At 40.2% G+C, this 23,168-nt stretch overlaps 1 protein-coding gene across 2 annotated transcripts in view; it reads right to left on the minus strand.

Annotated features, from left to right (window-relative positions):
- NPSR1 (neuropeptide S receptor 1) overlaps nt 1–22,942 on the minus strand; it is a 57,626-nt gene extending 34,684 nt beyond the window's left edge. For both annotated transcript variants that reach the window (XM_064670218.1, XM_064670212.1), the window contains exons 1-2: nt 22,582–22,942; nt 9,792–9,924 (exon numbers count right to left, since the gene is read on the minus strand). In XM_064670218.1, the coding sequence (XP_064526288.1) occupies nt 9,792–9,924; nt 22,582–22,728 (280 nt within the window). In that variant the 5' untranslated portion in view covers nt 22,729–22,942. The remainder of the gene's footprint in view (nt 1–9,791; nt 9,925–22,581) is intronic.
- Between the last annotated feature and the right edge of the window lie 226 nt (nt 22,943–23,168).

A 23,168-nucleotide genomic window follows, 5' to 3' on the forward strand; every position in this document is an offset into this window, starting at 1 on the left:
GAAAATGATGCCTTTGATAAGGATAGGGCATCTAATGTCCATTCATCATTTTTTAATCATTTCAGAAATTACTTATTAGCTGGGAAAAGCAAATAGAACAACTGCTTCCATCTTAGTTTAAAATTGCATGATCTAGGGTGAATTTTGGGAGATAGGATTATCACTAAGATGTTCCACTAATGTTATTATTATTTCCATTCTAAACCTTAGGGATGGCATTCAAAAACACTCCTGGATGGCTTAGAAACAGAAGTGGTGCCTGCTTTTTATTTTAAACATACATATACACTGGAAAGGAATAATCATTGCATCATCATGGCTAGGCTTCTCGAACGAAGATTTGGGAATCATTGCATACTGTATTGAATATTTATAGGCATGTTTAGAAGCAGGAGGATTTATGAATTAAAGCCTATTAAGTCTCTAGAGGTTATATAAGGATATACTCATTATTTTTTTTACAGGAATCCATACCCCTACTCAAAATACGTTATCGCTCCACAAAATGCAAGTTAAAGAAAGATAGCTCTGGCTTCAGAGTGTTAAAGTGATTGAGATGCAGATGAAATGAGGGCATGTCATCTTTGTTGCTAAATTCTCAGGGTCCCAGATGGTCCTTTGCAATGTGATAAAAACCACATCCCCCAGATACTACAGTGAAATTGATAGCGGAGCCACTGGCAAGCGAGGAGAGTGTGTCTGCTGTTTTGCAGTTGTGGAGATGCAGCTTATATCACTAGGCACTTTGAAAATCCCACTCTGAGCTCCTATGTATGATCAACACACAAACTGCCCCCTTACAGTATTAGGCACTGTACTTTGAGGAAAGAAAAGACCTTTTTAATGAGTTCTCCTAGCCTTCGTGGACCTCAGTTCTGTACATGGGGTTATGCTGCAGAATGGTTTTTGCTGCCATTAGGGGATCTGAAGACCACTGTTCAGAGACAACAGACTAAAAATCATTCATTTAAGGATGTCCGCCTAGTGGCTTGTGATTGGATTAATTGCAAATGATGAATCATGGACATCTTGTTCCTGGATTTTTAAGATTAAAGTAGGCTATATAAATAAAAGTCATTACAGGGTTTTTAAGTGGATGACTATTCCTACTTCCAGTAGCAAATTTGGAAAGCTCATTATCTTTATATTGTCACTAATGGGAGGGACATTACATTCTGGGTTAAGAACTGGCTGGATGGCCGGGCTCAGAGAGTGGTGGTGAACGGTGCTGCATCCAGTTGGCAGCCAGTCGCTAGTGGTGTCCCCCAGGGATCAGTGTTGGGCCCAGTTCTGTTTAATATCTTTATTGACGATTTAGATGAGGGGATTGAGTCCACCATTAGCAAATTTGCAGATGACACTAAGATGGAGGGGGAGTGTCGATCAGCTGAAAGGCACGATGGCTCTGCAGAGGGTGCTGGACAGGCTGGACAGTTGGGCTGATCCAATGGGATGAGGTTCAAAAAGGCCAAGTGCCAGGTCCTCCACTTTGGCCACAACAACCCCATGTAGCGCTACAGTCTGGGCACAGAGTGGCTGGAGAGCAACCAGGCAGAAAGGGATCTGGGAGTCTGGATTGACAAGAAGCTGAACATGAGCCAGCAGTGTGCCCAGGTGGCCAAGAAGGCCAATGGCATCCTGGCCTGGATCAGGAACAGTGTGGCCAGCAGGTCCAGGGAAGTGATTCTTCCCCTGTACTGAGCGCTGGTGAGGCTGCACCTGGAGTACTGTGTCCAACTCTGGGCCCCTCAGTTCAGGAAGGATATTGAGGTGCTGGAGCAGGTCCAGAGAAGAGCAACAAGGCTGGTGAAGGGAGTTGAACGCAAGTCCTGTGAGGAGAGGCTGAGGGAGCTGGAGTTGCTTAGCCTGGAAAAGAGGAGGCTCAGGGGAGACCTCATCACTCTCTACAACTCCCTGAAAGGAGGTTGTAGCCGGGTGGGGGTTGGTCTCTTCTCCCAGGCAGCTATCAGTAAGACAAGAGGGCATGGTCTTAAGCTCTGCCAGAGGAGGTTTAGGCTGGATATTAGGAAGAAATTCTTTACAGAGAGGGTAATCAGGCATTGGAATGGGCTGCCCAGGGAGGTGGTGTATTCACAGTCCCTGGAGGTTTTTAAGATGAGACTGGATGTGGCACTTAGTGCCATGGTCTAGTAACCACGGTGGTGTTGGATCAAGGGTTGGACTTGATAATCTCGGAGGTCTTTTCCAACCCACATGATTCTATGATTCTGTGATTCTACTATTACAGTTATGGCACCTCAGCTTTTTTTCTTTTACTTTTGTACTAGTGATACTGTTTCCTACTGCAGTGAGCTAAGATGTGTAGAGTCACTGCAAACATGAATACTGTGTCCAGCCCTGCACTTTTCAGTGAGCCCTTGAGAATATATCTAAAAATACATGAGCACTAAACAAAATACAGTGTAACAAGCTTGTGTCTGAGCTGGTTAAAAACACTTTGAATGCTCTTTGGAATTGAATGCTAAAGCAGAAGTAGTTGTCAGCAAACCTGCAGCTCATTTCTACACTCTTGGAGTGTCCCATCTCTACAGAATCACCCAGTCTGCTTTTTGGGGTACCTCATTCTAGGCTGAATCTCTCTGGTTACTGCATCAAGATCTGCTCCATTGTTGTTTTTTATCTTTCCTCACATAATTCCTTGACTCTAATTCTTTTGTGCATTTACATTAAAGGCAAAGGCAATCCAACTTAGACCACAGGATTACTGCAACTTCCCCAAGCCCACCTTTTTTCTTATAGCCCCAATGTTGTGGTAACGTATCTTTACCTTTTCAAGGGGAGTTCATTTTGCACCAAAAGCAGTTTCTTTACATTAAAGGTTATAAGGAGGTAATGTAACTAGATGGATTGTTTGTGTAGTAGTCCCAAATTCAGTGCTGCTTCATGATTTCACCTCTAAAATGTGAAATCTACTCTGTTTTCTGTGAGCATTTTCATTTGACTCTATGACCAAACACTGTGAAATAGAGGCCCTGGTACCCCTAAATAGACTATGTCACCTTCTTCACATAAAGCTTTCTATTGTTCAGTTTTGATGCTGAAGTTCACTCCTGGTTTCCTTTCTTAACTTCTGAGGATATTCCACTTTTTACCCCATCTACTTCATGATTGGGTTGGGAGAAAATACATTTTAAGAGGGATGCATGTATTGGATATTTTCTGTTTTCCTTGGGAAAATAGAAACTATGTGTTGACTAACCATTTATGCAGAGGAAAATGATTATATACAGACATACAGAAATATTCCTGAATGTTTACATAAGAAATCTAAGAGTATAGTAAAGCATGATTCATAATACCAAACTGGAATTGTACAGTCAGTGTCCAAGCTACTTATTACAAACTAGGGGACTATGACTCATCTTCAAATCTGAGTTAAATTTCAAAAGACAATTTGAGTTCCTGCTAGGTGTTATTAAATTGCCAAAAATGGCAATAGATATCAAATCTGGTTTGCCTTGTAGTACTATGGGGTATTAGAGGCAGTGACCACATTTTTTCTTATCCTGCATTATGTCTCAGTTTGTGGACGCACACTAATACATACCTAACCTGAAGTAAGTCCCATGGTGCTTCCTTGCTACTGAATTAAGTCTTCTTGGTAGAATCGAGATGGAAAATGATTGCTTGTTCTCCAGGCAACTAATGCAGCTATGTAACAAATTTTCCTATTCACATAATTTCATGAGATACACTGAATAAGTAATGTTAATATTGCTGTGTTTACTCCCAGAGACTATTTTTGCTCTCGGTAAATTGAATGATATTTATTCTATGAATGCAAAATGAACAGTTGTACTAAATACTATAGTTTCTCTAGCCTACAGAGGAAAGGTGGATATAATCTATTTCCTTCCCTGTTTATTAAACTGTGTGTATATTCAGGTGATTTGCAGAGATGTAAGACTTCCAGCTAAGTGTTTGGCAAACAAGCTGCTTGCAAAAGCGGGGAATTTGGATGCCACTGGGTACTCCAGAAAATTTCAGTGTCTGTGCCTGAGGGAATATTAACAAATTACACTCTTACTTCCCAATTTTGAGAAACTGTTTTCAGTATTGACGAGAACATGTAGTGTAGAACATGGATGATCCATTACCAGAGACAGTTTTTTTAGAATTAATTACACTTTGAAGAGGTTTAAAACATGATGAACATAAAAAATGCAGATATCCTTCTTTCAATTTTATCAGTGAAATCTGCAGTACAATTGTAACTTCCTCCAAGTCTGCAGGTAGGGTGCAGACCCCTCTCACCTTTCCTCAGCCTTCGTGTTTTTCCTACAAATTAGCCGACAGTAAGTGTGGAAAGGGGAGAAAGATGTAGATTTCTGGGAATTATTTCAGTTCGGTTTTCTGCATTAGGTTTCTGCATCTTGGATGGGCAGTCATATAAATCAGATTGTCAGGTTCCAGCCAAGACCCAGGTGGCAAAGTGTAAGTTTTCCAGTATAACTGAAAACACTCTGAACTTTTTGGTTGGCAACAGTCCACCTCCATTAAGATGACCTGATGATTTAGCTGCTAATTGACTCTGTGCAATTCACTTCCAATGCTCATAATCGCTGTGATATCTAAGGTACTTGTAAAACTGATGGATTTGTATGTATGATTTCTCTGAAGTGCAGAAATATGACAAGTACCATTTTCCAGATAAAAAGGTGGAACAGAGACAATTATCTGTTAATAATTTTCTACATGTTAATTTTTGTAATGGTGTTACTATATCAAGCTTTTCTACAAATCATGGAGTAACAAGTCATCTTCATTCCTTCAAGTCACATAGACAAGGAAGAAAAATATTGAAGGACAGGCACACTTCATTAAACCTAGTGGTTTTGGTGCAGGGAAAAAGAAGAAGAAGAGAAGGACAGCTTCTAATGCATTTGTTCACATTTAGCTGTTGTAGCAGTAGAGTTAGATGCACTTATTTAGCGCATTTAACTAGCAGATAAGTTGGCAGACTCTTCCTTCAGTCATCTTAACCAAAGACATCCTAGAAGCCAGTAACTGAGCCCTGTTGGTTTTAGTCTCACAATCATGCTCTCTCTGGGCAGAAGCAGAACAGAAAATAAACAATCTTTGCTTTAGCAGGGTCTGTTTCCACTTAAGTGCTTCCATAACCCTCTCATGGCAAGTTTTCGGTGTATTGGCTTTTCACTAAACACTGAACAAAATTAGGGCAGCTGATAAGGACCAAGGCCTGCTATGGTTCATCTTTCTAGGAGCAACTGAAGAAGGTGGCAATGATATAAATCTCTTTATGTCACTTTTAAAACTACCTCCTTGTCTTTTTAATGTCATTCTCAAGTAATCCCCTAGGATTTGGTATTTATATCACAATATAGACTGTAGCTACATATTTTTACCAAACATCTTTTGTTTTCACTGTTTATATGTAAGCTACCATAAAAGTTAGAGGATGTTCTTTCTGTTTTCTCTCTTCATTACAGCCACAGCAAATTAGCATGTATTTCCAAACAAGACTGTCAGTCTATGGCTTAAAATTTGGCATGCAGTAAAGTGCCTACATGTATTTCTACCCCTAACAGTGGACAAAATGTAATGGTGTTTTTAAAGTACTGATTTCTGCTAAATGTTGGAATAGAAAGAGAAACACACATGAGCTAAAGGTCATGATATTTCCAGCTCCAACTTTCCAGATGTTAATGTTGGAGAGAAAGAGCTAAACAAATTATGCACCTTTGGACATTAAAAGGAACTTAAATATATTCCTCTATCAGTAGTAATTGAAGTTGAATGGAGAAAAATGAGAAGTAAAATTCTTTTCAGCAGACTTTTTTTAATGTATTGCTTGATTAGTCAAATGATAACAGTTCTTACTGAATGGACTCTTTAGCCCATAAATGACATTCCTTATCCACTGCTACTCAAATAATTATGTTTTATATATGCCCGTGTCCACTGCTTTTATATTTTAAAAGTAGACTTAAGAGGATTACTTTGATAGAGCTGAGTAAACTGATCTAAATGGACATAAATGAGTGGATAAACTATCTTTTCTTAAAACAAATATATCTCTCTTCAATATTTCCAGCATTATACAGTGCCTGTGAACTCATCCCACTCTTTGATCTTGAACCACTTGGTGATTTCAGTCAGAGACAAACATCTTAAAGACACTAAGATTCTGAAGTTATGTGAAATGGCATCAGGTAGGGGAAGACATAAGAGATTTCCTGCCAGGAAATAGCTATGCTATGAGCATAACTTATGCTAAACTCAGAAGAAATCTATTTGGGGAAAAGTGTTTAGAAATACCCTCCTCACAGGATAATCTTCAGAACTTGCACTTTCTGAGAAACTAAATTGCCTTGGAGATAGAAATCTGTAGGAAAGCTAGCTTTAGTCTCAGTCTTCACAGATGAACTTGTTTCTAAGAAAAACATTTTTACAGAAGAGGAATATGACCAAATGTAAACTGAACACAAGGCAAACATGGCAATATTCCTCTTTGTTAAATTAGCTGATGCTGAGTGATTAGTACTATTGTTCAGCTCAGCTGTTGACTCTTAGCTGATTTCCTAGTGCTTAATTCCCAGATAATTTCAAAGAGATTTATGCATGAACTGAGAGTTAGACATAGACTTAAATATGGTACTGACACGGGCATTGTATAGGCATATATTTAATACCAATATTATGAATTCAGGCTTCAACAACATCTTTAAGCACTCTGAAGTTGAAGAGATTACTCATGCTCCTACAAACTCTTGCAGTTTTGAGCACCCTGTTTTGATTATGATGTAGTAAGGAATCAGTACGAGTCTTCTCTGAATCTGATGAGTGGCTTCAACCACTGAATTCTGGCAGTGTTGAAAGAGGCCTCAATCAGTTAGTTACTACTCTTCTGCATCTGGCTTGGCAACCAGCCAAGAAGAACAACAGTGCTCATTTCACATTCATGTATTATACACAATTTGCTTTGAATACCTTGTTTATTCTGACATGGAGGCTGTGTTTTAATTTCATTTTGGTACTACATTAGTGGGAAGACGTGAGAATTGAGGGCACTACTCAACTCTTGAGCCACAGATCAATAGACAAAAAGTTTTTAAGTTGTTTTGAAATGCCTGCATTGATAAAGATATATCCATTATTCTTCTTTCTGCTACTGGGGCAGAAATTATAAATATTTTAAGAACCTCAAAATAGATGGAAGTAGTAGTATTATTGACTAAGCAGGAACTGTTTGCCAGGAGATTAGGCTTTAGTTGGTAGGATTTAAATATGCCTGGCATGTCAAAACAATGTGACAAATCAATGTTTTCATAATCTTCTGCGTCTACCTCATAACTTGTTGTGAAAGGCTGATGGCTGTTGCCAGCTTGCTTTGTTCTTAATAATATTTTTGAAGATGAGAAAGTGAAATGGCTCCATTTCAGGAATTAAGTAATTTCTTTGTGCCAAAATACTGACAAGAACTCCTGGTGCAGGAAGATAAATTAGAGTTCTGACTCCTGCATCACAAAAAAGATGTCATGGCTTGAAAGGAGCCTGCTGTTCAAGCTGGTGTTACCTCTTTTAACATTGCAGATGTGAATGTCAAGTGAGTTTTCTATGTGAATTTCTGTAATGGGAAATGGAATAGACTGTTGAACTCAGGGAATTTTAAAAGTCAAGGATAATTTTAGGGAAGGGGAGGTCAGCAAGTGGAACACGTGGACCCCAGTCAAATTATAACATTAGCTATATAGCACTATTTGCTACCCACATCTAGTGGTATATTTGCCTTGTTGTCTTTGCCACTGATTATTTCAGCTTCCTCAAAACTGCACTTGCAATGCCTTCCCCTCCCTTCATGTAGACAGTATTTGAACCCCTAGTGAACAGCTCTCTATACACCTCCATTCTAATAGAAAAAGTCTTCTTTCCTATAGGTCCAAAATGGCAAGACTCACACTCAGACCCTTATTCAGTGCAGCAACAGCAGTAGCCTCCTCCTAGTACACCTCAGCTATCCTGATTCAGATACTTCTGTCTGCTTCTAGCTTTATTCCTTTGACCTGGACACCCATGTCCTTATACCAGTTCTTTCTCTGCTGCAGTAAATACATTTGTCTTCTTACTAGTTCAAGACCCTTTGCTGTTTAGTTGAACTCTTCCTATTGGAATCCGTCTTTTATTACCATGCTGTTGTGAGTATTACACATCTTTGTTCTTTCAGCAAGCCCAACCCTTGTGGCCTCTGTGCCAGATGGATACATACAGTCATTTTTCACCCTTCTCTTTTCCAAAACCTTTCTCATGGTGGTTGCTCCTGGTACCTTGCTCACTGACGAAGTAAGTAGAAAATAGACAGTGTCCATCTGGGGCTTCAGTTGCTCTTCTGCTCTTTGCCTATATTACTTCTTGGTTGCCTGAGTATATTCATCTGGGATAGGGAACTCTTTGAACAGAGACTGTTGAACAGAAACTGCTGTGAACACTGTAATGCTTGATCTGTGATTGATGCTTCCAAACTGTATGGTGAGGCTGTATTAACATGATTTACCTGATGGAAAATACCACTGGCACATGAAGGAAGTGACATAAAGGTCACAAATGAGATAAGAATTAAAATCATTTATTACAGATGACTCACAGGCAAATAGGAAAACCAGCTGTCAGCACTTCAGAAGAGGAGTCACAGCAAACCTTCACCTCCTCACCTTGTAATAGTTCTTACATCACCTGTAGTTATAGGCCTGCCCTTTTACACCATTTTGCACACCTTGGTCTATCTGTTTCAGCTGAGAGTAGTTCTTCAAACTGGACAAGCTCCTGGACAGATGTGGTTGAGACCATGAGCAGGAGTTCATTTGTTTACAAAGAATGCATGTTTAAAATTGGGCAATATAGTCCTTTGCTTTTCCAGTTTAAACAGAAGCACGACAGACATCAAAGAAGGATGCAATACTGCTGGAAAATCAAATATTAAATAGCTCTTTGGTGAAAAAGTGCTTTAATTCCTACTTATAGCTTAGAAAAAAAATAGCAACAGAAAGCATATAAATATATCCTATATACAAAACCAGTACAACACAGCTGTCTTGTAAGCAGGGATTAGTAGCAGGACACTGTTATAGAAACAGCACATATTTTCCCTTGGGAAACTTAAATCCCCAAAAATTTAGTCCATTCAAGGCCACAGGGAAACAATGTGCTGCTTATGCTTATTTCCTTTCCTTGTTGCTGAGGTTGACATTTTACAAACCAGGCTTCTGTACATTTTACATTTTGTTTAAAAACTACAAAGTCCTTGGATCAACATCCTTTTTTTCATTTAAAAAACATCTAAATCCATTCCTCTCACCTTTATATTTTTATATTTCACTTGCTTTATTAAACCATATAACATGAAGTTATTTTCACTCTTCCCTGCAAGAGTATAATTGATAGAGCAGTTTTAGTAGAAAAACACAAGAGATTCATCTTAAACTAGTTTAATTTAAACAGCTCCATGACAACAGCTGGAAATATAGCTTCTGGGAAATGTGGATGCAAACTCAGACTGGAAGATAAGATTTAGTGACATGAGTGAGTTGCAGCTGCTACATTCTGACACAGATACTACTACATCTAGCAACATCTTTTTCAATTAGAGTCAGAATGATCCCTAAGATAAGCAGCCATCCATTTGCTTTATGGCAAGCTGCAACTGGACATTAGATGGCAACTGAATTCTTCACAACTCAGCTTGCATTTTCTTATTTGCCATTTTAATAACAATTCCTGTACAGGTCAGATACCCTTTCCCCTCCCTGCACTACCTGTGATTGCCAGCTGTGTAACAAAGTAGGTCATTCGAGATTTCCTCTTCCTCCTCCAGGTAGAGAAGAGCACGGTGGCATTTCCAGCAATTGTGACAATAAAGAGAACCCAAAGAGTCACCAGCTGCTCTGTCTGCAATGGAGAGAAAGGAAAAGAGCACATCAATAGGTGGGTAGTGACTTGGGTTAAGACAGTCACTTATCCTTGAACAAATAAGATGAGAATGGAAAATGGGAGTGAAATGAGAGTTTTGCCAATTGATTTCAACTACTTAGTCTAAAAGATATTCTTGGGTTTTTTTCAGAAAACACTTAGATGCATCACTGCTAGTGATGTTCATTCCAGTTTGATTTGCAGTGGCTGTGTTACTTCTGTCTTCACAAAATCACTAGCAGTGTCTGTATTCAGCACTTAACGCTAAAATGAGAAGCTGCCCTCAGCTCTTGTGCTGCTCCAGCAAGCTGTGAAATAACCAGCTGCCTCACTTCATAAGGAATGTTGATAGATGGGCTCCTTTGGAGAAATGGGGGAAATAAATAATTCTCTCTTTCCCAACTCCAGTGAGTCTGGGTCATCCACAAGCCCTACAAAATTCAGACATCCACTCCATGATCTAGATGTGCACCAAGACTGAAAAGGAAAAATGACCCACTAAGGAAAAGTATAGCTGTGTAGCCAGTGATACGTGATGACAAAACGTCCTCTAGTGGTGTGTGTACAAAGAAAAGAAAGTGAGAAATAAAGCTATTTGATCTCTCCATGATCCTCTGATCCTCTGTCTGCAAGAACAAGGGAATATGTGTCCATGTTTGCTTGTTTGGTGAGTGCACATCCAGTCTTCACATCCTAGCAACTGGAAGGAGTTTCAGGTTATGTCAATGCAGTCGTTTGGTATCTTCCAGTTCCTGACACCAAACCCAAAATGTGGGAGTTAGAGGAAATTGGAGGAGATAAGTAAAGGCTGAAGCTGGAGTGCCAGCTGCTGGCCGTACAGAACTGACCCCAAGGCACTGTCCTGAGCAGGCTGGGGAAAGGAGGCTGCCAGTGAGACCCACACCTACCTGTTTGGGCTGATAATAGAGCAGAACCAGGGGAGAATACTCATCAAAAGCATTTGGAAGCCACTAACCCATGATTTTGTCATGGGCAAACAGAAACCAGAGCTCCAGCTGCTTGCAAACAAAATATCTCAGCTGTGAACGTGGGGAGGGAAGGTGAAATGAAAGGAATGGAGCAGCGACAAGTAGCTTCTTGCTTCGCAGTGAGCTTTAGTGCCTCCTCAGCTATTAACCTCCAGCTGGCCAGAAGCCATGATGTCTTCTCTGCTGGGGAGCCATAGCTTTGCTCCAGGCAGGGAGCCCTGCTACACTGTGGATTATATGGTTGTGCAGGGAAGGTGATGAGCAGTTTGAGGTTGCACTCTGTGCCCGAACCCAGAGATTAGATTACCATACAGTGAAGGCTTTGTTGAGATGGTTTCACTCTTCCCAGCATGATCGCTTTCACCAGTGTAATCTACCATTTGGGTAATCTCACCTAACTTTAAAATTCCAAAGAGAGAACAATTCTAAGTTGTCATAGTGTTGTCTAGATAATAGCAGTGTCTCAGAGATGAGTCATCGTTCATCGCACCTACCATGGGATGGCCTGTCTCCACTGATTATAGTGTGACCTGGATAAGACAACTTGTGTGGGCTGGATGCTTAGCTTTTAGACAAAAAAAAAAAAAATCCACTTTTTTGGGGTATCTGCAAATCTCTTGAACTTCTTGGAAACAAATTCCCTTCAAAATGTGTGGCACAGGCATGGTAGAACTATTTTTATGGGGATGCTTTGCTTTGAACAGGAGTTGGAAGGAAATGTCTTTTTGAAAGATAATAAAATCATAAAAGGTAAGATTTCACATCATTTTTGTCCTTGAAAACCGTGACTTCTCCTCGGGATTTGGTTCGTATTTTCCATTTCAGAAAAGGTATTTCCTACATGAGGGAAACTAAGGGACAGGACTTGTTCCCATTTTCTCTGGTATAAAATCAGGAGACTATTTTCTTAAAAGTAATTCTGTATTTCTATATTATACTGATGGATAGGAACAGAACAAGGATCTGACACTCAAATGTTCTTACAATTCTCACAGAAGAAATAGCTATGGAGGAAGAGAGACTGTTTTAGAAGGGTGTTTCCTCACCATAGGGGAGCAGCACATATGGTCAGCTTAAATCCCCTCCTGCCAAGTTAAAAAGCAATGATTAACAGTTAAGCAATTTTAGGCTGCAGAAACAAACAATTAAGCCAGACTGCAAAGATAAGTTAAAAAATACAAACACTGAATATAGTATAAGCCTAAAAGGCTATAAACAAAGAAATAAAGCCAAAGTGTCAATTTGTTGGAGCTTTCATTCAGACAAAAGAGAAAAAGGTCTCATTCTTCAGCGTAAAGGAGCTATAACAATAGGCAACTTAAATCACTGCAGCCTCTCTCAGTCTGCGTTAACTTGCGGAATGAAAACTTCTGTGCTTATTAATGGGATGGCCACCTTGATAAAGGCCTTCATGGAGGCTAGGATTAGAATTCGAAATTACCTTCATGAGTTGGAAACATGCACTGGGAAAAAAGCAAGACGCTGTTCAACAAAGTATAGGACTCTACGGTGTAGTGGGTGTAATCACAGTGGGTTGGACCAGTCTTCAAAACATCCTCCCTCACACACACAGCACATATGTAAAGTGGCCCAGAAATGGAACATGACTTAGTAACATCATCCTACCATGAGAGCAACAGCCACTGCCATGGGATTGACACCAGTCTTGTGTGCCTCTGCTCTAATCCTTCCACCGTACTATGCCCACTCCTAGGCACAGTGCTTCAAGAGAGACACAGAGAAATGAGGTGACAGCAGTCTAGAGGATATAGCCAGGGAAAAAGACTGAATTAATCAAGTTGCTAAATCCAGCAAAAATCAGACTGCAGCAAAAGGTGAACATACCCTTGAAGACACAAAAAGACAGATATAAAAAAGGAAAGGACTAGGAAAGGACTAATCTCTTCTTTAGATCTACTGCATACTGGACAAAAAACAGTGAATCAAAACTATAGCACAGAATTCAGGATGAAAATTTTAAAAAATTGACTTAAAATATATCATTCATATAGAGATTGATTGAGTCAGTGAAACCTCCATCTGTGAGTGTTAAAAATAGTTATTAGATTAGAGAGATAGCTGAAGAGAGATAGCTGATGGATCCTTGAATTTCACTCTAGATGCATTTTCTCTAATTTTGTTTTATTCATCACCTTCAGGTTGCTTAGGCATAGAAGTGTTTCATTTCATGTCTTGTTCATTCATCAAACAAAAATCCTCGCTTAATAACAAGCCTCAGCAAGGTAAATGTACAAAAAAGTATTCTTTAACAATATATGCAGGCATCAGAAGCATTCTGATAAAAAGAAAGATACTAATATCTCCCAAATCTCTGTGTAGAAGCTTTTGACAAGGGCTTCTTTTGCATGGGTGTTGATAACTACAATATATGAGAATGCTATGAGAGAGATTAGTGTCATACACCAGTTATTTAGGTTAGAAAAGCTAGAGCTACTGGTGACTCAAAGTCAAGAGAATTTCCTTGGCTTGACTAGAGCCATTATACATGCTGCTGTTCCACAAGGCTGCTGTGTTTGGAGCATGGAAGTGCTTGATATCTGGAGAGCATATTGATGTACTGGTAATTTGCTTTAAGATTAAAACCATCTTTGGTCAATGAAAAAAGCCTCTTCATGGGTGACATGTAAGACAGAACACCTGCTGAAGATTGTGTGCATTTTCCTTTGGCTATAGAAGAGGCTTGTCATTCTGTTTCTCTAATATTATTTCTGAATCCATAGGCCATGATAAGTCTAGCAAGAGGAGTATTCTGCTTTATATTTGAGACAAAGATCACCCCTGTGAGCAGCTTTAATCAAGACCATAGCTAAATCCTTTTGGAGATATTGGGTAACATTTTGGTGCCATGATGCCATCCCTCCTTCTAATTCTCCCTAACCCAGTTCCTTGCTTTGTCATCTTTCAGGATTTGTATCCCTTCTGTTGAGGGGCACCAGCTGTGTCTGTGGAAGAGGGTTCCTAATAGCCCATCCCAATGAAGGTGCTGTTGCTCATGTCTTGAGGTGCAGAGCCTTTGCCTGAGAGCAGAGGAGCTGCCTAATACAAGATGATGTTCAACTATTAGTGCACAAAGCACGTTTGTACTTGAATGGGGACTCTACACAAAACAGTTTAGTTCTAGCTGCTGAGGCTGGTTGGGAAACAGCCTGGGAAAAATAAGTTTCTAGGTAAGAAATGAGCAAATAGGAAAAGTGAGAGAGAGGTACTCCATTCCTGGAGTGACTGGCTGGCCTCTTAATGTGAGGACAGGTGGCTTATGGTGAATTCATGACCTTGCTGACATGGTGTCTTCCTACACTATGTCCTTGGTCACTTGGGTGAAGAAGAGGCACTGATTTCTCATATCACATGTCAGTAGTGGATTAAGTCCCCAAAGAGCTCCTTCCTGCCAGTTGATCAAACTCTGGGAATATGCAATTGATCTTACTGCTTGACTTTGGTATATTTTAAAAGTTACGGTTTTAGCATAGCTTATTGCAGAAATTGAGATTGTAAGAGAGCTGTAATCGTGGAGCAAGCCAAAGAATTTTGTAAGAATGTCCTTAACACATAAGAAGAATATATAAAAGTCCCTTGTTAAATTGAGTAAACATCATACTCATGGTCAGCTTCACCACTGGTAGATTGCATTGCACCTTCTTGAAGGAGGGGAGAAAAAAAAAAAAAGAAAAATCTTTTCTCACTTTTTAATTGCAGACCATGTAAGAAAATGGAGTAGTCTAGATTCACATTTATTGATCCTGTTGTAGAAGATCTGGATTCTTGAATGTTCAAAACTGAAAATGTTCAGGACAGATTTGCTGTTTTTACATCCCCCATTTAGGATGAAAAATAAAAGTCCTTAAAAAATCCAAACAAAATCCAACAACAAAACCAAAGCAAACAAAGCAAACCAAACAGGAAAGAAAAGCACACACACAAAAAATCCCAAATTCAAACAAACTAGAAAAAAACCAAAAAAAAACCCCAAAGAAATAAACCAGGAAGGTTAGTTTTCCAGAGGCAGACAGGTGCCATACAGCTTGACTGATTTCAGTCAGGAATTTATAGTCAGCTTTCCTCTAAGGCAAATTGCACTTTGGACTGCAACACTGAAAGTAATCAAAGAAATACACTAATCAACACAATTTAGTTAGGGAGTTTTAAAGTACTGGCACAACGTCTGATATAATTCATAAAGTTATTTTAAATAAATAAACAAAGCAAAAATAAATTAAAAACCTCTCTGTCCCATACCTCCAGATTTCTCCCCAGCAGAAACCCTAGAGGAGCCTTCTGGGGTCTAAGTGCGGCCTACATTTTCTAACAGGAGGGTGTGGAGAAGATGGAGCAAGATTTTTCTCAGACGTGCACAGTGAAGGGGCAAAAGGCCACAAGTAAGAGTTGTAACATGAGACATCTTGATTAGACATTAGGAAAAAAGTATTCATCATGAGGGTGGTCACACACTGGGATGGAGCCCAGAAAGGCTGCAGGCTCTCCACCTCTGGAGATATCCAAGACTTCAATGGGCACTGCCCTGAGAAATCCGGCATACTTTGAATTTGCTTTCGAGTGGTTGGCACAGGTGACCTCTAGAAGTCTTTCCCAACCTAAATTATCATGCACACACATAAGTATGCATCTGACCTATTTTCTTAAGGAATATTCTTAAAACTAGAAGGTACTTATACAGACGTAATCAGATGAGTACTTTGCACAAGTCATATGTTATTTATTGTATCACAGAAACATGAACAACCCATGGCTTTGTGTGAATCTTTATGTGAGTTAAAGTTCACTCTGCAAGTAAAAAGTAGGAGTCTAAAGGCTACTGGCATGGAAATGGTACAAACAGAGAAGTCTTAGGAAAAGAACTTTAAAGGATAAGATAGTATTATTCTTATGCTTATTTGGAGGCCTGAGATGAAGAATTTCTGCCAGGTGTTGACCAGCTTAAACAGTGGGCTCTCAGAAGTGAAGTGTGATGCCACTGAAGGGGTCATGACTCTTGTTATTCTTACCACCTACAAAATAAAGGGTTTTTAGTACATAAAAAAGAACAAACTTGATTAAACTGCCAAATGGAGACATCCTTATTTCTTCTTGTTTTGAAACTTTCTACACAAGTTGTGTTGTGAAAAATCCCACAGCAATATGCTTGCAGATAAGCCGTAGGTGCATTATGTATATTTGAGTTGTAGACAGCAATTCTGACTGTCAATAAGGAAAAAAGTAAGGGACACTAAATGTCTTACAAAAAGAGGCTCAGCAAATGGCATACTTGGGCTAGAAGCCAGCTTCATGCAGGAAATACTAATGACCTAAATGTAAAGATTCAGATGATTAATTTAAGCCATCCCCTATTGCTCAAGAAAAGCTGAAAAAATGGCTGAATCATTTTTGATTCATTTGCTGAGAGGCATCTTGGTAAGAAAGAAACATGCTCAAACAACTGAGAAGGACACTGAAATCTTATGCCCTCATTGTTACAAGCAGCAGAAGTTGTACTGTCCACCCCTGTGATACAAACATGTTTCAGAAGGATGTCCTCCAGCTAGCAAGAAAAAACTGAGAAGATGTTTCTACACAGAGTTCACACAAGATGTTCCTGAAAATTTTAGGAAAGCAATTTGATTGACACTTAAAAGCTCTGAGAAAACTCATGTGAAGATAAGAAAGACTGGGCAAAGGGAAAGTTTAAAGCTAAGTTTTATATTTTGTCTTTGAAACTACTTCTACTGCAATTGGATTTCAGAGGAACACATTTGGAAGGCAACAAGACCTCTAGGAGCTGATTATTTTTTTTAATTAGTGTGGCCTGGAATGGAGCCTGATTCAAAGTGCATAAAAACAAGTTCAGCCCCAGGTTTGACTCTGGGACTCCTGCTTTCCCATTTCAATGTCACCAGTCATGCCTGATAGTTCTCATATCTCCTGCACAGAAGCTGCTTTACTGAAATGCTTTCTAACTGACTGCCTGTGTTATCCTCCCAGCACAAGGTTATGGGACATTCTGGAAATCATGAGATGCATTGCCAAACAAAGCCTTCACAACACATCAGAGGTGCTGGCAACAGTCACTTCCCAAGGGGTCTTTATGGCTGGGAGAAGGGCACAACTGGAAGGAACCCAAGCTGATATTTTTCTATTCTGTTGAACTTGAGAAGGAGTTTTGAATGAGCTTGTGTCTATATGGTATTGCACTCACAGTCTGTGAAAGTTAATGTGTTATACAGAGGAAAGATCTATAACATTTTCCTCCTTTTAGACTTATGGAAATGGACAAGCTGAGAAAGTCTGTTCACTAAATCAGGACACTTTCTCATGGAAACATGTAATTATGCTAAGATAACTTTCTCTTCTTTTGAAATCTAGCAAAGATGTATCTATTTGTTTTCTGAACCCCCATTTTTTAAAAAACTTATTTCTTAGCTGTGACTTTACTGTCACAGATGAGGCAGGGTCCTTTCAGACCACAACATTTAATACATGATAATTGCTGTGATCTTTCCAAACTCAAATAACAGCTGAACAAGCCTGCACCCTGCCCCAGATTTCTGCACAGATGTGGCTGTGACAGTCAGTAACAAATGTTAATAATTCAATTCCACTAGCAGATAGTTCATATTTACCATTCTGCTGTATTTTGGTACAAGATGACTAATAAATGGGGACAGTTCTGTCCAGTTATTACCCATTGCACTCTAGGAAACTTCCACAGAATTAGATAAACAGATATTCCTGATTTAAATGCCATCAGGAAAGATATATTTTTACTATTTTCTTTGTAGGAATTTTCAGTGTGAAGAGATAATAGTAGGTCACTCAATGGTCCATCCATAATTGTATAACTTTGACAGCCATATTTAAAACTGTGAAATGCTGTTTTTCCTAATCACAAAAAAGAGTAAAATTATTAAGTATGCCTAACTTGTACAAGTAAAAAATCTCAAAAAATGCAAAATATATTACTTTCCAGGTATATTTATATAGGAGAGGCAGACAGATGCAAATCATGTGGCTGTGTGGACCATAGAGACAGTGTTGCTAGTACAAAACTGCCCAAATTAGTTGGCTCAGCACAGCTCCCAATTGGGATGTCATATTGCCAGATTCCTTCTGTGTTGCACTTAAGCTGCTAGATGAAGCCAACCTGGCCAACAGCACTGCAGCAGCAGTTTAACAAGGAGACCAGCTATTACATTCTCAGTTCAGCATCTCAGGAATAGCAACAGTCATTATGGCATATTACAGAGGCTGTGTTCAGGAGTTCCTGACACCTTATTTGTGTAAACTTAATTCTCCTCCTTTCCCCACACTGAAAGATTGCAAAGTTACCTCTGAATTATTTGATATGTCTATTTTATAAAATGTGTGATTGCATTTGCAGAGATTACTCCAGAAATTTGACGGCACTCATTATTATTTTCCTATTATGTATTCAAGCATGGGATGCTCTGTATATTTGCTTGAAAATCAGAATGAACAATAGGATAAGCAAATGCTTTCCAGGAGATAAAGCAACTCCTGCATTTGGATGAAAGGATAAGGACACCAGATTCTGACTTAAACAGGCTCTGAGGACACCTGGGGCCAAATCCATGGTACCTAATAGTCCTACAAAACCTGTCATGTTGGTCTCCTCAGGTCTTTGCTGGAGATGGTAGGCCCTTTGTAAAGAGATTCCATGCATAAGCAGCACATGCTCCTAGATTTGTCCCTACTCAGTCTAGGCTGTGATGTCCTGTTTAATATCTGAGCTACATGGGCTTAAACATGTAGGTACAGGGAATGCTACAGTGTAGGGAGAGGACATTTTCAGGCAGAGAATCAAACAGTCCTTCCTGAAACAAACTGGGAATTTACATTATACGTTTAAAATAATCTGTTGTGGTTTTGATATGCACATAGTTCCTCCTGAGAGCTCTAACACTGCAGCGTCATTGCTGTGGTGATGCTGGGCTCATGACCAGGGCTCATGGTCCCAGAGTGAGGGGGGTGTCAATGTGTGGACCAGTGGCTAGGATTCCCACTTGGCAAAGGAGAGCATTGGGGCTCCTAGCGACTGCGGGTGTAAACAACAAAACCTTTGTGTCCTGCTGCTCAGGGGGGGATTCAGCTCTGTGCAGCAGAAAACAAAATAAGAAAATTAACTACCTGATGGAAGTCAGCCCACTCTGCTGGGAGGCAGGAGATGATGGTGGAAACACAGTGCCACCAAGAAAGAAATAGCGACTATGAATTTTCTCCTTTTGAGCACTCTAACCTTTATTCTACTGCATAAAAGTAGGGCATCCCATTTCTCAGCAGACCTCTTAAAAGAGAGATGATCCCTACTCAGTCCTCTCCTACCATGGGGGAAGCTTCTGGGATGGTGAGTACTTGGCAAGAGGAGCTGCTTCCTCCAGCCCTGACAAAGCCTTCCAACTCTGTGGACAACTGGGGCAAACCTATTCTGAGATTTCAGCTTCTCCCCAGACAGGTTTCTGGTTTGTATGTTGTGAGGCTTATAGACTAAAGTGGAAAAAGGCCATAGGTGTTCAGATGACCTCTGTTCCTTCTAGACTACTGCATTTGGCAGGGGGCAGTTGACACTCACTTAGGGCCCTTTTACACATAGATTAAACACATGTGGAGGAGATTGTAAAGGGATGTAATGAACACTCCTTTGGCCTGGAAGGTTGAAGCTGTAATTAATACAAATTTGCACATCTGTTCTGAATTAGGTGCTGAAACAGACAACAGAACTCCTTGTGGTTTAAGACAGTAACCTACCTGGATGCTTCTTGGAAAGGCATCTGGGCTTTCAGGGACCATTTGTCATAACACAGCAGCAAGACCTGAATGTTAGTGGGGATGAGGTAGTGCCTTTGCCATGGAAGCACCAGCTCATCTTTGATGGTGAGTCGTGCACAGGTACACATAGTCCTGCCCCAAAAGCTGCAACTCTGCATGCTGAGAAGCACCCTAGGGAACCCACATGGCCCCGAAACAGGCTTTGTTAGCAGAGCCTTGGTGAGCAGCTGGCCCTTCTACAGTAATGACCACCAGAAGAAAATGTGCGTTCCTCCAAGTGAAGGAAATGCTCCAATCTTGAGCCCCCCCCCCCCAAAATAAATTAGGACTGAACTGGCAAAACACTCTGTAATCTGAAACAGTGCAGGATTTAGTTGTTAAGCAGAGGAATAGACAGAAACTCCAATGCTTCTGAAAGTGAAGCACTCACAGGTCAGCCTGTAACAAGACTTTCTGGCACTAAGGCACATTATTTTACTTTTGTCATGTTGCCACCACAGTATAATACAGACAGTACCTTAGGTGGGTACAGATTGCCCTTTTGAAGCATGGGAGGAAAAGAAAAAAAGCAGTGCACGCTCCCATAGTTTGAGCAGCATGTGAGGTATCCTGCAAAGCTGTCATTGGATTAAACTGTTGAAAAGTCATTAACACAGGTACTGGGTAAGTGTCACTCCTGGTCTCCATATATTAGGTGAGATCATGTTTTCCTCTGACTGCTTTGATAAGATACATTACACTTGCATTTTCTGAGAAGAAATAGCTTGTTTGCCCTGTCTGCACCCTGGCACACAAGCTCTGAGATCAACCTGTGTGGTGGCCGCTCATCTAGCTGCCTTTACAATCAGCTAGAGGCTACAGTGTGTTTGAAAATCCCAATAAAAGGGCAAAACCCTATTTGTAGCTACATTTCGAACGTAGAACTCTGTTTTTCAAGTTCATACAGCCTATTCCAAACTGAAACTTATATTGCTTTAGCTGCTTAACCAGACCCTTGTGAAGAGGAAGGAGACGCTGTTTGGCCTGCTGGAGGGGACAAGGGCACGGCCACAACATGGGCAGAGCTGGTGGAGGACAGTCAACGGAGTCAACAGGTACCAGCCATACCTTCCACACGTGAGCTTTTCCAGAGCACTGAAACTGCTGGCAGGGAGCCCCGTCTTCCCTGCACTCTAGTCATCAGAGCAGGTGTTCTCTCCTTCCTTTCCTGCAGCTGCACCAGCTGTCACTCGTCTCCAGAGTCAAAATATTTCCATGCCTATCAACAGCTCGTAATTGATGTGAAATCAGTGAATCTCCTTGCAAAGTTCATGCTATATATGTGAGAGCCAGGCATCTGGCAGAGGAGTGCAAATCTAATGAAAAGCTCTCATCTAACAGAACCAAGTTTCCTTTAGCAGTGGGTGAGCATGCATGACTATCCATGGTTTCCTAATTATTGTAATTTACTCAATCTCTCCGATTAACAAGCATTTTTCTGCCTGGGGACTTTCTAATAATGAAATTAATTGTCACTTTTACCATTATAAAATACTTCTCCCATGACATTGCTCAGATTTACAGCCCTAACTGTGAAAAGAAGAAAGGAGATAAAGAGAAATTTATTAAAAGTATTTTGCTTGTCACTTCTGATATTTTTTTCAAAAGCGTTTTAGGAGTCTAACACGGAGAAGAGGAAAAAAAAAAGGAAAAAAAGAATTTTCTACCCTGAAATCCTAAATAGGAAAGTACTATCTTAACAATAAAAAAATGTATCAGCAGCATGTTAAAAGATGCCCTCATTAATTAAGAATAGAACCAGAGATCATCTCTTTCTTTATGAGAGGTGGAAACCTGCAGTAATTCCACTGATTCCACCAGCATTGTGTCTGAGCTCTACCAATCTCACAGCTGTAAAAATTGCTTTTGAATATATCCCCTTTTACCTCACATGTTGTGAAATGATATAAGTGCCTGCATCTTTCCAGTTGAAATTGATCTCTTTGGTCCTGAGCTCCAGAAGGAACAACAGGGTACTCCTTGTCAGACTTTTTAATAACTTGAACTTAACTTGTACAACATGCCACAACAGTAAAGGGAGACATGGCAATCAGCATGAGATTGAGCAACAGCAATGGGCATAGAAATCTTAAGGAAAGACAAATTTCAGTACCTCTTTAATCTTTTTCCTACATTCACATATTGCCAGGGTGATGGTTGGTTTTGGAGACGAATGAACATACTTCCCATGCCGCTCAGCAGCATTCACTACTGAATGACTCATCTGGTGCATTCTTAACAACAGCCTTTAAGAGACTACATCCCCTTCTCAAGTTAAAAACAAACAAACCAACTAATTAGAAGCTGTCCCTCACGATAAAAACAAATAAACAAACAAATAAAAAACCACAAAAGCCCAAACCAAACAAAAACCCAAACCCAAACAAACAACCAAAACCAACAAAAAACCTCCCTCTCACTTGTGTGCAATGTTTGTTACAGCTGGAAAATTGAAAAGAAATCCCTTATGTCATGACAATGCCTATAAGAAATTACATAAAAATGTGTTAAAATCATACAAGCTTTTGATTAAAGATGCATGTATAATTACAATATCTCTACAAAAAAACAGTACTGTCCTCTCTTGGGAGGGGATACAGTTGGCTAAGACACGTTCTCCAATTCCTACAAGTACTTTGCTTTTCAGTAAATGCCTCACACATGTTGTCGGCTGCCTTCACAGGGTAAAAAACCACCGATATCTGGGCATAAAAAGTTCAGTAATCCTAGTTCCCTCCCCACACAATTGCTGAAAATGCACCAAAGCTGCAAGCATGTGAGAAAAGTAATGCATGCCTTAAAAGAATACCTTAAAGGAATAGTAAAAGGATCCCCACTCCTCTTCTCTCACCACTTCAGTGAAAGTCACCGTTTCAGTACAGGTGACAAGGGTAAGATCCAGCCAGCCGGTGCCTCCCTGGGAGCTGCTGCTGGCTTCTGTGGAGCTGACCTCCATCACTGGGTTTTGTGCGAGTTGTCTAGGTGCTTGTTGTAGTAAGAGTTAACGCAGCCAGGCTTCTCCCGTAAAAGCGCAGCACAAAATCTCACTGCTCCACTACTGGCTACCAGAGGTGTCAGGCTTCAGTGCAGCTGAGTGATAGAAAAAAAACAAAGCCAAGCTGGCATCATTTTGAGCTTTCCTTTGGTACAACTCTGACGACAGCTATCCACATGCTCTTTCCAGTAGCAACAGCCAGTACAAAAGCCAGCACACACGGTCCTAGCCATGTGCTTTGTCGACTCTGGATTGCCTTGCACACCAAGTTGTTAGCTCTGGAGTCAGGCATACCTGTAAAAGCATGGACCTGCTCCCTGCATTAAGCCCAGGAGCCTGGGTATTCCACTCAGCAGATTTGCTTACTTACCCTGGCTCAGCTCACTATGATTTTGATTACC

Source organism: Pseudopipra pipra, chromosome 1 (assembly GCF_036250125.1).
Source record: "Pseudopipra pipra isolate bDixPip1 chromosome 1, bDixPip1.hap1, whole genome shotgun sequence".
Classification (NCBI taxonomy): domain Eukaryota; kingdom Metazoa; phylum Chordata; class Aves; order Passeriformes; family Pipridae; genus Pseudopipra; species Pseudopipra pipra.